General features: G+C 47.4%; 1 protein-coding gene across 3 annotated transcripts in view; it reads right to left on the bottom strand.

Moving 5' to 3' along the window:
- Positions 1-2733: 2733 nt before the first annotated feature.
- The window catches only part of INPP5E (inositol polyphosphate-5-phosphatase E), a 28728-nt gene continuing 18172 nt past the window's right edge, over positions 2734-13289 (bottom strand). For 2 of the 3 annotated variants that reach the window (XM_015414194.1, XM_015414196.1), the window contains exons 6-10: positions 12345-12452; positions 11432-11593; positions 6385-6500; positions 5331-5467; positions 2734-3773 (exon numbers count right to left, since the gene is read on the bottom strand). In XM_015414194.1, the coding sequence (XP_015269680.1) occupies positions 3641-3773; positions 5331-5467; positions 6385-6500; positions 11432-11593; positions 12345-12452 (656 nt within the window). In that variant the 3' untranslated portion in view covers positions 2734-3640. The remainder of the gene's footprint in view (positions 3774-5330; positions 5468-6384; positions 6501-11431; positions 11594-12344; positions 12453-13289) is intronic. The other variant, XM_015414195.1, reaches the window with a different exon arrangement.

Raw genomic sequence — 13289 nt, 5'->3', positions numbered from 1 at the left:
TATGCTCTTGAATGGGCACTGGGACAAACATCTTCTTCCACTTACCAGGTTTTACATGGGAATTCCTCCGGCTAAAGTTTGGAAAGGAACGCTCCCTGGTGCAAGCTGAACATACCCTGAAGGTTGGGTTAGGATCAGATGAACCAATCTTGATTGATAAACATGCAGACATTTTACCTACATCTCATGGGAACAGAAATCACATTCACCACTGCTGATGTGACCACAACCGTTCTTCCTGGTTTGCTCACAGCATGCTTTCTTGCTGTCATTCCCTCATCAGTCGGTCATTCCTTACCGCTTTCATTTGCTTGCCTGTGGCCACTGCTTCTCCCCCCCCCCCTCGCCTGCCTGGGTGTCACTCTTACTGCCTTCCTTATTGCCCCCTCTCCTGGTGACAGCTTCAGCCACCTGCAATGTTTGTAGAGTTCTGAAGAAAACCTCAAAATGGAAGTAGAGATGATTTCCTCTAATAAGTTGAAGTTTTGTTCTTGGGTTGTTTTTTTAAAGAAAACACTTCATTTTTTCCATTCTAAGAATTTCCTGCAGATTTAGGAGCTCCCTCTGGTCTGTTACACACACACACATTGGCAGCTGAACATGGCCCCACTTTGCAGAATTACTGATCCACATTCTGGGGTCATGCTCAGAATTGGGAATACTGACATGGGGGTGACATGGACCCACCCCAGGGATGGGGCTGAGGAAATTTGCATCCTGGGCTTTTGGGGGATTCTGTCCTATTATACATGAAAACAAAAGGTTGGATGCCAGAAGTGAAAATTCTGTTCATTTGTTCGCTGCTCCGCTACCCTACTAATTTGGCTGCTCTGAGTGAATTGAGCTGCGTGTAGTCCATGTTGCAAGAGATTCTCCAAGGGCACAACTTCAGATGCGTGCCGGCACTGCCCCCTGCAATCACACCTGTGTCAGTATGAGGGTCAGTGCACCCTTCCTTCAGTTGCTACCCACAACCCCTGCTATTGCACTGAACACTAGAGTGTTACAGTGTGTAGGTGTTGAGTGCCTGACTGTGGCTTTCTATCAGAGTTCAGAGCCTGTAAATAAAGATACCGTAGTTAATCTTCAATTATCCCATTCACTCCCCCCCCCCCACAGTCATGATTCTTCCCGCCCACCACCACCTTCCTTATCCCGTGTCTGACTTCTGCCTCTTGGCTCTTCTGATTGCTCTGCCTCTTCTTCCTTCTCTTGAGGGCTGTGGCAGCTCAGCGTAGAGGAGCCATGGGGCCTGCTAGGCCTTACCAGGCAATGAGGGCCGTCCAAGCAATCCCCCCCCCCCCCCCCCGTGCATTACAACACCAACCCCAGGATATGACATCTCTCCTTCTATATAATTGAGTAGTGGGGTTGCTCTTTCTGAACATTCCACATGCCTCTAAATCAGTTGGCTCCACAATGCGTCACTCGGAAGCTGTCCCTATTCACTGGCAGCGTTGCCTGAGTCCCACCCACAGAGGCGGCACCCACCAAAATTTTCCTCAAAAGACGGTTGCTTCGCTCTGGTGAGCACAGCTACTGTCTTCACTCTCCTCACCAGATGACGATTGATTCCCTCAGGGGACAAAACCCACTGTCTTTAGCCTCCAAGCCAAGTTTGCTGAGGCAACACTTTCCAAAACAGAAAAAAAAACCCGTCAAGTAAACAGCTGTCAGCGTGGCAGTGGTAGAGGAGCGGACCAGCCCAAGTTATCACAAAAAAAGCGAGAGGATACACACACAAGCAGAGATAGAGGATGGGACCAGACACACAGAAAACAGGAAGCCAAAAACCCGAGGCATGCTGCAAAGCAGAAATACAGTCACAGACAACGTAGGCACGCACAAACAGGAAGAGTGCAGAAACCACTGGATGAAGTGGAGAATGACAATACATTAAAAAATACAGAGAGTGTGGGACACTGGGATAAACCCTGCGAGCGGGGGGAACCTTTAACCACACCCAGAGTGTGAAAACCAATTACAAAGAGAGAGGCAAACCGACAGAGGCAGATAAAGACATCCAGATACATATTTAAAGTGAAAAAAAGACGGAAAAAAAAGGAACCCAGGTCAGAGCTTGTCTTCCTGTAGAAATTATAACCAGGCGTTGTTCCTCACTTTTGTGGTCTTGATTTAGCCTTGGCCAAGGAGGGAAACAGGCAGACAGATATACATAGACAAACGTTCAAAGGAGAAGAAACGTGGCAATAAACAAGACACACACTACATGCGACAAATCCAATTAAGTGTGCAAAAAACAAAAAATTAGAACACACTTTGACCAGATCAGAGGAAGGAGATGTTTAGACAAAAAACCCCAATGTCTCATATTTGCAAAATGCATCCTCACTGGCTAACGTATACTGTTAACATGTACTTAACCTGCTTCCAGCAGATGCATTCATTACACATCACATCTTTCTAGAGCTCGTTGTATTGCTTTTACAATGAGCTTTACTGCTAGTCATGTATAAATGCAGACTCTGCTGCAATGCGCAGAATTAAGCATTCTGAAAACTACAGGTGTTTGTTTTCTGGAAACCAGTTCCTACTCTAAATGATGAGGCCAGATGAAATCATGTCAGATTGTTCCCATCAGCCACATAACGGACGGGAACGACGTGTGGGCTGGAAATGGCTGGAACTACATCAGAAACACATCTATTTATTGGGCTAAACTGCAGAAGGAAGGTGGTTAAAGGAAAGCTTGAAGCAATCTCTTAAGATCGGACTTGTATTTATTAAAAGGAATTCTGGACACAAATATGATCCAGAATAAAAAGCATCTGAACACGGGAAAAAGGCAAAGGCCAACACAAAGGTCCCTCGGATCCCTGCTTTGCAAGGGACACTTCAGTGGCACAAGCCTGCCAGAGAAAAGCAGTTTCCATATTAGGAAGGCTTGCATTGCGCCTCTTCGCTAACCGGCAAAACCTTTCAAAAAGTTGCCACTGAGAAGAAACAGTCTCGGGGAAGCCAACTTGGCCCAGCACTCTTGGCCCTTGGCTGGTTCTCATCCGGGATCGGGGGAGGCACTTGAGGAGCCCTTGGAAGTCTGGAGAGGGCTCGAGAGCAGCGGCTGCCTCCTCCTCTTCGGTCTCCCACTCCAGGGCGTCAACTCCAACATACTCTTCTTTCTAAAAGGGTGCTCTGAATACTCAAATTAGCACCCATTTCACTTTCCCCCTGCTTATTCTGCTATGTGGCTGCAAACGCAGGAGGACAGAAGGAAGCATGAAACTTACTACTGTTCCCAAGAGGCACCTGCCGAAAGTTCTGTGCATTTGGTTCTAAGCACAAAGGCTGCCCAGACCCAGTGTGGTGGTCAGGCCCCTTGTTTCAGGCAACAGTCTCACAAAGCAGCAGCAATGGGCCACAACAGCGTGTCACGCAGTAAACAGACATCCCTGTCCCTCGACAGACCTGCTACAACATCAAACCTAATCAAATAGGCAGGTGCTTCTGACCCAAGACATCCACTCATCTCCCCCAAGTGCTGCAGCACAGCACCAAGATGAGCCTGAGGACCTAACTGCACAAGCCCAGAACAAGTCACCAGAGCTCAGCTCCAGGGCTCTTCCCTGCAGACTTGGGCTGGCAGCTGCCTGGCACATCCTCTTCCAGCAGCGTTCCAAGGTCAGGAAACAGAACAGACGGTGCTGCTTTTCTGGTCCTTTAGAGCCCGCTTTTTCTGAAGCTCCCTTGTGATCCGTCTCCTGATGCCAATCAAATACAGCTCTCGGTCAAACTGACCTGCAGCAAGGGGGATGCTGTAAAATAGAGGAGTGAAGTTAAATTAATGGAACTCAGCTACAGTCGAAGTGCAAAAAGAAACACCAGGCAAACTAGATGATCTAACATTAAAAAAACAACAACAACTTTTTACAAAGAGGAGTTAAAGCCGAGCTTTGGAACGTGAAGACTGCATTTTGTTATCATGACTGACCACCATTGACAGAATGTGTGTCACTCCTTTTAGAACCATCACCACATTCTGTAGCAGTGAATTCTGTCAATTAATTATGCAGAATATTAAGAAGTACTCTCATCTCTCCTGAACCTAAAGCTTGTCCATTTCACTGAGGCTCAGCATTGGATACCTTCAAGTTCTAATATTTTGGAAGAAGGAGAAAAATGTCTCTTTGCCAACTCTCTCCACCCCGTGCGTGATTTTATAAACCTCTATCATGACCTTTTAGTCATCTCTTTTCTACACTGAAAAGTCCCAGCAGACTCTCCAGCCTTCACTCACAGAGAAGGTTGCCTTCTTCTGCACATTTCCCAGCTCTGCAATGTCCTTTCTGTGATACGGTGACCAGAATATTGTCCTCCGTATCCAAATGAGGCTGCACCACAGATGTATACAGGGGCATTATAATATAGGCTGTTTTATGTTCAGTCCCTTTCCTAATAATCCCTAACACAGACTTTGCCCTTTCCACCACCGCAGCTCACTCTGGGTGGACACGTTCCTGACCCCAAGCTCTTTTCCTCTCTCAGTCTCAGCAAGTTCAGACCACATCAGCCTGGACTTGAGGCTGGGAATCTTTTGTCCCGATGTGCCTCACCTGACACTGAACCAGCACTGAACTTCTTTTGCCACACTTGTTGCCCCCTCCCCCAGTTTGTGGAGATCCTCCTGGAGGTCCTCTTCAGTGTCATCCTTGGTTTTTACCATCCTGAATAATTTTGTGTCAACTGCAAATCTGGCCACAATTCTTCTCACTTCTCATGTTCCAGATCATTTATGAATAAATTAAATAGTATTGACCAATGCTCCCTCTAAGCTATGGAGCCCTGTGAGCAAAAATTCTACTCCGTGAGCTACTGGCATTAAAATTGTGAAAGGGGGGGGGGGTTGGCTCCTGCATAAATTAGTTTGCTCTGGAGCCCTCCTTCCTGAGCTAAGACAAAAATGTGTGAGCCAGAGGCTGAAAAACTGTGAGCTAGCTCACACTAACTCAGCTGAGGGGGAACACTGCCTACAGGATGATTCTCACCTGGGCTGTTGATATATTCTCATGAGGAGCAAAAGCTGGTGCACTGCCCTCCAGGAACTGATGAGCAGGACCTCCACTGCCTGGTACGAGTACACTTTCCATACAAGCGATAGAAGCAACATGACTTGCAAGTGTCAAGACTGACCGAAGCTACATCCCATCTCCACCCCTTAGCTATTAAAACATTTACATCCAGCCTTTCCTCTTATCTGAAATACCAGATTGTTCACCAGACTCCATGTACCCATTAGTGGCCTATCAAAGCCTATTACGCTCTAAGATCCCAGATGTCCTGCTACTAGGTACACCATTAAATGTGGTACTGACTTGTCCCTTCCAGGTCTCACTTTGACACGAAACAACCCATAAACAGGCCGGTGGTCTGATGTTTTCATCCCAAGGCAGGAAGAATATTTTACAGCATGAATGTCGCCCTTATTACGGCATCGGAATATCACTCGATCCTGAGAAGATGAAGGGGAAAGAGAGAGTGAGAAATGCAGAAATCAACACGAGGAGGAAGGGCCTCTCTTGCTCCCGGGAGGAGAACATGAAGAGGTGGGTGACTCTTCCCACCCATGCTGAGAAGGCAGGACCGGAATCGCTCAGGACAGAAGCTGTTCGCTCTCCTTATCCTGTTCTCTTAGCCCAGGTAGCTGGAAGTGATGTATGTGGTGCCATTTTTTTAATGCTTACGTGTGTTCTGTTTTTTTAAAAAGGAGACAAGCCAAGCTCTCAGTGGGCCAAGGATGGAGCAAACACTTAGCCATCCTGCAAGAGCACAGTCACGGTGCCTGTTCCGCCTCCCCAGACAAGGCAGTGTGCCTTTCGCAGTGTCAGCCTGAGCGGCAAGGGCCAGTGCAGTCTGTAGCCCCACTTGTCTGAGGCTTGCAGGCTCCAGTAGTCTTTGCTTTGCAGGGGGAGACATTATGTCCTCAGGCAGGTTGTAGACTTCAAGCAGTGGGAGGTTATCTCAGGACCCAGGTGGGTGATGAGGGGGAAACACCATTGGTGAGCTCCAACGCAAGACCACTCAGCAATTTTAAGTGGCTCTCTAGGCCTAGGCTAGAGATCTCGATGGCCCAGATGCTCACCCTTCTCTTTGTAACCCTCAACGGTCCACACACCCTCTTCATGCCCCAGTCCTGCTGAGGATGGGCAGTCACCTTGGCATTTTATAGATGGGTTAAGCAGAGATGCTAGAAGCCTCTGGAAGTTCTGCCTCCTCTAGGTGGATGAGAAGAGTCACTCCTCTAAGAATGTCCTCCATGTCCACAGGCAGAAAGAACCTTTGGGGAGAAGTCCAGCATCCCCTCCCCACCTTCCGAAGACGCAGAGGCTGTTCTGCTGTGGGGGGGTCATCCCACCTGCAGGCCCTTACTGTGTATGAAGGGGTCCTCTGCTTGGAAGTAGTGTCATAGGTGTCCCGGCCAACGTCAAACTTGTAGGAAGGACGGAAACTGATGGGAGCCTCTTGGAACCCCTTGAAAATAGACCCTAAGGAAGCAGAGGACACGAAGGGTCACAAAACTTCACCACGCTGGGGGGGACAGGCATGTGCCCAGGCTCCAGTTACGGACAAGGCAGAGAAAGACAAGAAAAGGCAGGGAAGGTTGTTGTTGTTGTTGTTATTAATATTTACTAAATTTCTGAATTGCCCCAGAGTTCACAGGGCGATTTACAATAAATTAATATACAAAAATACAGTTTAAAATCAACAAATCAGTTCATCCCAAAGTTTCACAGTCTTTAATCTAAAACCTGCTCTGGGCTGTTCTTCCATCTCACGGGCAGGTTAAGGAAGAGGCTGAAGCGGGCAAGATGGAAGAAGAAAAAAGGAAAAGGGTTAGGGTGCCCCCCAGCCATGCCGGAAACCGCCGCTGTCCTCAACCAAAAGCCCGTCACAGAACGTCTCTGCCTTACGGGCCCTGCGGGAAAACATAAGCCAAGAATGCTGCTTGGAGGTGATGTATATTCCCTGCTGAATCCCTAGGACCTGACAGACGGCTTCGATGCGAGCAAAGACATCCGCCCTCCCACCCATGAGAAGAAGTGAAATGTCTTGTTCACCATCGGTGCAGGAAGGTGTATTCGAGATGGGCTGTATCTCCCACGTGTTCCACAACCAGGGCTTTATGCAGACCCTCCAGTCCATGCCCTGCCAGCTCCACGGCTCTCTCCTCATCAGTGTTCCCTCTAAGCTGAGTCAGTGTGAGCTAGCTCGCAGTCTTTTAGCCTTCGGCTCACACATTTTTCTCTCAGCTCAGGAAGGGATGGCTCCAGAGCAAACTAATTCAGGCAGGAGCCAAATCGCTCGCTCACAACTTGAATGCCAGTAGCTCACAAAGTAGAATTTTTGCTCACAAGACTCCACAGCTTAGAGGGAGCATTGCTCCTCATTAAGCTTAATTATGCTGAAACATTAAGAGCAGATGAGTCACAGGCACTACTCTCCATGGCTGGGGGGGTGTTAGAGGATCTACTGCCTCCATCAAGTATCTTGTGGTAAACGCCCAGGGGAAACTTAAGTCATGGTAAGATATTAAAGATGAAGGAATCAATATCCAATGGGTTCTATATTACCAATCAGCTTCAATATTAAAGAAGACAATTAACATGGAAGGTGGAGCGCTAAAAGAAATGACTGAATTTGAACAACTGATTATAAAACAAAAAGATCATCTATTACGTTGGATATATAAGTTATTACTCCAGCTAGAAACATTAAAAGAACAAGTGAAAAAAATGTATGATTAAATGGAGGCAGAATTTTAGAGAGCAGATACCTATGCACCAATGGGAAAGGTTATGGGAAAAGGAATTTAAGTTCACAACCACTCAGGCATTGAGAGAAAATCGAAGTAAAATGTTTTTCAGGTGGTAAAAAGCAAAAAGATACTGGATGGAAATACGTGGCAAAATGCAGACTATATTAAAATTCAAATTTCCTATGGAAGCTAAAAATGTTACTAGGAATATTGCCCAACAAATTAACGAAAAGTTTTGGAAGAAATATTTAAATATATGGTGACAGCGGCTAGCAAGATGGAAATCAGACGTCTGTTCAAGCTTAGAAGAATGGGAAAACAAACTTGCAAATTATCCACATCTACATGCGCCCCGTTGCCCACCTAGTCCGTGGGTATGGACTGGATTGTCATCAGTATGCTGATGACACCCAGCTCTATCTGGGCAAAATCTTCCTGAAATGGAGACCAAACCACCAGTGGCAGCAGTAGAGGCGGCAGGGTTTCCAGAGCAGGCAGTGCTGGGCTGAAGCAGCCTCAGTGCTATTGCCAAACACTCTGGCCTTGGGACTGTGGATGCCTGAACAAGTACATTTGGAACTGATTGGAGAACTGTACTCAGAGAGTAGCTGTCAATGGCATTTCATCTGAATGGAGGGAGGTGTCCAGTGGGGTGCCACAGGGCTCGGTTCTGAGCCCGGTACTTTTCAACATTTTAACAAATTATCTGGATGAGGGTGTGGAGGGGACACTCATTAAATTTGCAGATGACACCAAATTGGGAGGAGCAGCAAACGCACCAGAAGATAAAAACAGAATTCAACAAGATCTGAACATGCTGGAAAAGTGGGTGGATGTGAACAAGATCAATATAACAAGGAGACATGCCGAGTTCTACATCTGGGTAACAAAAATGAGGAACATGCATACTGGATGGGGGATGCACTTCTGAGTAGCAGTGTGTGTGAACAAGATCTTGGGATAAGGGTGGACCGAAAGTTAAATATGAGCAGTCAGTGTGACGCAGTGACAAAAACGGTAATGCAATCTTGGGGTGTATCAACAGAGGCATAACATCCAAATCACAAGATGTCATCGTCCCGCTGCACACTGCATTAGTCAGGCCACACCTGGAGTACTGTGTGCAGTTCTGGAGGCCCCACTTCAAAATGGATATGGAGAGAATGGAGCAGAGGAGGACAGAGAAGAGTGACAAGGATGATCGGGGGCCTGGAGACCAAGCCCTAGGAGGAAAGGCTGAGGGACTTGGGAATGTTCAGTCTGGAGAAGAGGAGGTTGAAGGGGGATGTGGTTGTCTCTGGAAGTATCTTAAGGGGAGGGAGCTGTTCCTGTGGGCAGCAGAGGATAGGACTCACAGTAATGGGTTTTAATTAAGGGCAGGAAGGTACCGGCTGGATATTAGGAAAATCTTTTTTTACAGCAGGAGTTGTGCCACAGTGGAATCAGCTGCCTCGGGAGGTGGTGAGCTCCCCCCCACTGGCAGTCTTTAAGCAGCAGCTGGACAAACCCTTGTCAGGGATGCTCTAGGCTGATCCTGCATTGAGCAGGGGGGTTGGACTAGATGGCCTCTATGGACCCTTCCAGCTCTGTGATTCTATGATTCTAAGCGACCCCATTTCTCTTTATGAGACCGTAACAAGGTCCTCTGAAAATTACACAGGGCCCCAACTGAACCCCTCCAACTGATGCTGCCCATCAAAGAGAAAGACGTGGAAAAAACTGTATGATTGGTACAATATAAATGCATAGCTTAAAGTAATGAAATTTTTGGTATTATTAATCTTTTTAAGTTAAATAGAAACTATGGTAATGAAAAGATAAGAGTATACAGAAACTTAAGCAAATTTATAGAAATTCTTTAAATATGGTAATAGAGTTATAAGAAAATATATTGATCTCTTTGTATGTTTTATGTGGGTAAGTGGATGTTTGTTATGTAGTATGTTTGTTTGTTGGTGTATAATATGAAAAATAATAAAAGTGTACCTTATGGGTACTTAAAAAAAAAAAGATACTTTCCTAGTAGCTATCACACAAGTCAGGAGGGCATCTGAACTTTCTGCTCTCTCCATCAGATAGGAGCTCTGTCCCTTCTGGCAGAATTCCATGGTTCGCAGGACCGATTCCTCCTTCATCCCAAAGGTGAATTCTGAGGTCCACCTGCTATCCTCCTGCCCATATCCTTCGCATCCAAAAGAATGGGAATGATGCCTTTCCCTGGAGGCTACTCTGACCTGGAATCTTGGCAAACCAGGAACTGGAGCTCTGTCTGCAACTTGGGCTGCCATCACACACCCTAAATCACCCACTTTCAGTGCACTTTCCAACTGGATTTTACTGTGTGAAGTGGCAAAATCCAGTTGGAAAGAGCACTGCAAGAGGATTGAAAGTGGATTATTTAGGGTGTGTGATCGCAGCCGTGAAGTGGAAGGCTTGCAAAGAAAATTTTCTTCAGGTGGGCCAGAGCCAAAGCTCAGACGAGGCAGAAGCGCGCACGCCTGGCAGCTCAAGGCCTCCTGGACTCCGGTCTCACTCGGGGGGAAAGCACAACCCTCCAGAGCTCGGCAAGACCAAGGGCCTAACTCTGGGGCCTCTCCGTTACCTACATGATCCTTCAACGGAGCTCCAACCTCTGCTGGCTCAGTATCTCCCACAAAAACCAACCCGTGTTCCAAGCTGAACCACTTCCTGCCTCTGACGGAGACCCCTCGGCTTGAAGCTCCAGCTCTGATGATCCGTTTCTGCTCTGCTTGTTCCTGGCTCCGTGGCCCTCAGGCCTTTCCACCTGGCCGCGAGGCAGGCGATGGGGACAGCCAGCTTCCCTGCAGGAACTGGCCACCGACTCTGTTGACGGTCGGTGGGATCATGTTCTGGTCAGTAGACGGCTGCGGGAAGCCATGCGCTGCGGCCGCCCTGAGTGTCGGAGCTGTGCCGGTGGTGACCCGCAGGCTGCCGCTGCCTCCACTCCCAGCCAGGCACTTCCTGGCTAAGTGCGAAGAGGCTGAGAGCTGCTGGGGGAATCCGGCAGGGCTGCTGAGGAGGGCTTCTGCTGTGGATCTGCAGGCCTCGCTTGCTCCATGGCTTCCCACGGCAGCTCCTCCTCAGCATTCATGAGCCACTGCTGCACCAAGCCAGTGGAAGGAAGGAGACAATTTACCTGTGGAATCCTTTGAACATTACGCACTGATTCCTCTCCCTAGCTGGTTAAGGTTTCTGGAGGGGAAAGAAGAAATCTCCCATGGCCACCAAGAGGGGTGGCTTGCCACTGGGCCAACAGGGAACAAACTGGGCAACCACCTCTGGTTGCAAGAGGAAAACTGTCACAGCCGACAGCTGTACCTGCAGGGTACCCGGGAGGCTGAACCTTCCTTCAGCAGAGAACAGGAAACTGAAAGGGACAGATGAGGCGTGCTGAAGGGGAATGACCTAGGTTCTGCACTCTGAGAAATGGAATCTGCCCCCAAACTAATGAACACCTAAGCCTTTACTGAAACAGTCAGACTTGTCTCACATACAATAATGCCACCTCAGAGTTCAACAAGAGCACAGGGCTCTTCCAGCTAGCATTTTGGAAGTGAGTCACATGTTGGCTCTTAGATGCAGGACTTGCAAGCGCTTCAGGCGGAAAAAAACAGGATTGGTGGAGAAAGCCGTCCTTACCGTTATCCATTTCCTTCAGTAGCTGGTCACGCTGCAGCAACTTTGACATGTCCGTTTCCAGGCCTTGCCTGAGGATCTGCTCCACCACCTCCCGATCCTCATTCAGGCGGAAATTGAAGTCTCCAAACCAGAAGATGTCATCAAAGCGGGTCGTGACGTCTGCTGTAAAGCCAAGCGAGGGAGTGAGAGGGAGGAGCAACAAGGCAGAGGGTCCTGGGCACAAGCTGCCCCCTTGGCGGAGGCTTGGAAAGGAGACGGGCAGCAGCCCAGGCAGTGAGGAAGCAGAACGTAATCAGGCTGCTGCGGGCGTGGCTTCCTCCTATGTCAGCAAGGCGGTGGCTCAGCAACTGATGGTCGACTGTGTCGAATGTGGCCGACAGGTCCAACATCAGTACCGCTGATCCGCCACGATCCGCCTCACAATTAATTTTAGCCAACATACTTCATCACTATCAATAGATGGCATCTTAAGGTGGGTATTTTTTTAGTTTGAATATACCTTATAAATATATTTCTACGAAAATATTTATAACAGTTTTCTATAGTACATTTTGTTTGGTAAAACTTATTGTTAAAATTAAATACATGGAACATGTTTCAAAAGACATAGATAAATAAGAACACGTACATTTCCTGGTAGTTGAGACCGCGAGGGACAATACTCATAAGTATTTGACTAAGGAAGCCCAGCATTAGGACAACGACCCACGACCCACAAGGACCTGCTGCAGACCTAGACTGGGATTTATCCCCCCCCCCCCCCCCCCCAGCACGAAAGCACAAATCTGCTGCAGAAAGGAACGTTTCACCACTGCGCATCATAGTGGTAACACTGAGCTGGAAAGGACAGCTAAATCTACGGTGCAAAATCTTCATATGAAAAGAGGGCACATCTGACTGCCAAGTGACTCACACGGGCTGGAGCGATAGGGGTTGGTGTCCGGAATGTTCCTGGGCAGCGCAAGAGCCTGGATGGTTTTGTTGTAGTCCAGCACCCTCTCGTACACTTTGCCATCTCCAGCTGAAAAAGACGAGATCTGAGCAAGGCCTCAGGGAAACCAGACTGGGGACAGAGATCCTTTCTTTCTCTTTATTTCTTACTCTACTCCTTAAGTAGTTTTTATCAGACACATTGGGGATATGAGGGAGGGAGGAAGAAAGAAAGAATTCAGCCCAGAGAGGGTTAATATGTTAAGCTACAAAAACAGCTGTTTTCTTGTAAGTTGCACGAATTCTCAAGGCCTGAACTAAAAATTTAGCTAAAATGAGTAAATGTTCTACTCTTGAGTCTGCTAATAGTTTATGAACCAGAATATCTACTGAAGACTTTGTCCACTGTAATGTCAAAGGTTTAATCCATTTCTGTCTCCGCTCGTGATGCCAGGGACATTCAAATAAAATATGGCTTACAGATTCAATAGCACCCAAGCCACAGCCACAATATCTATTTGAGAAAGGTATGCCCAATACGCAGCCTTCAGAAACTGCAGAAGGTAGTGCATTCAATCTTGCGAGCATAATTGCTTGTCTATACTTTGGGTCTGTTAAGCTGGACAAAAGCATTGGAATTGTAAAACTTGGGGGAATTCCCATAGAAAGGGAAGAGCAAACCCGCCTAGCTCTGTATATGGTGCTATTTGCATCTATCTTCATAATTAATTTCTTGATGGTTTTATGAGCTAAAGGCCATCCTAGAGCAGCAATTACATTTTCTGAGCACTGCATGACATTCCATTTTTCTTCTACTGCTTGGTTCCATGCACTAGGGAAGTTACCATGCTTCACATAAAACAGTTGTCTGTTATTCTCTCAGAAAATTATTTAAAGTCTCATATTCAGAGCCAAAATCGAAGCCCTG

Source organism: Gekko japonicus, unplaced genomic scaffold (assembly GCF_001447785.1).
Source record: "Gekko japonicus isolate JY-2015 unplaced genomic scaffold, Gekko_japonicus_V1.1 scaffold9, whole genome shotgun sequence".
Classification (NCBI taxonomy): Eukaryota; Metazoa; Chordata; class Lepidosauria; order Squamata; family Gekkonidae; genus Gekko; species Gekko japonicus.
The sequence above is the reverse complement of the archived record's forward strand: the minus strand, read 5'-3'. Positions and strand labels throughout refer to the sequence as shown.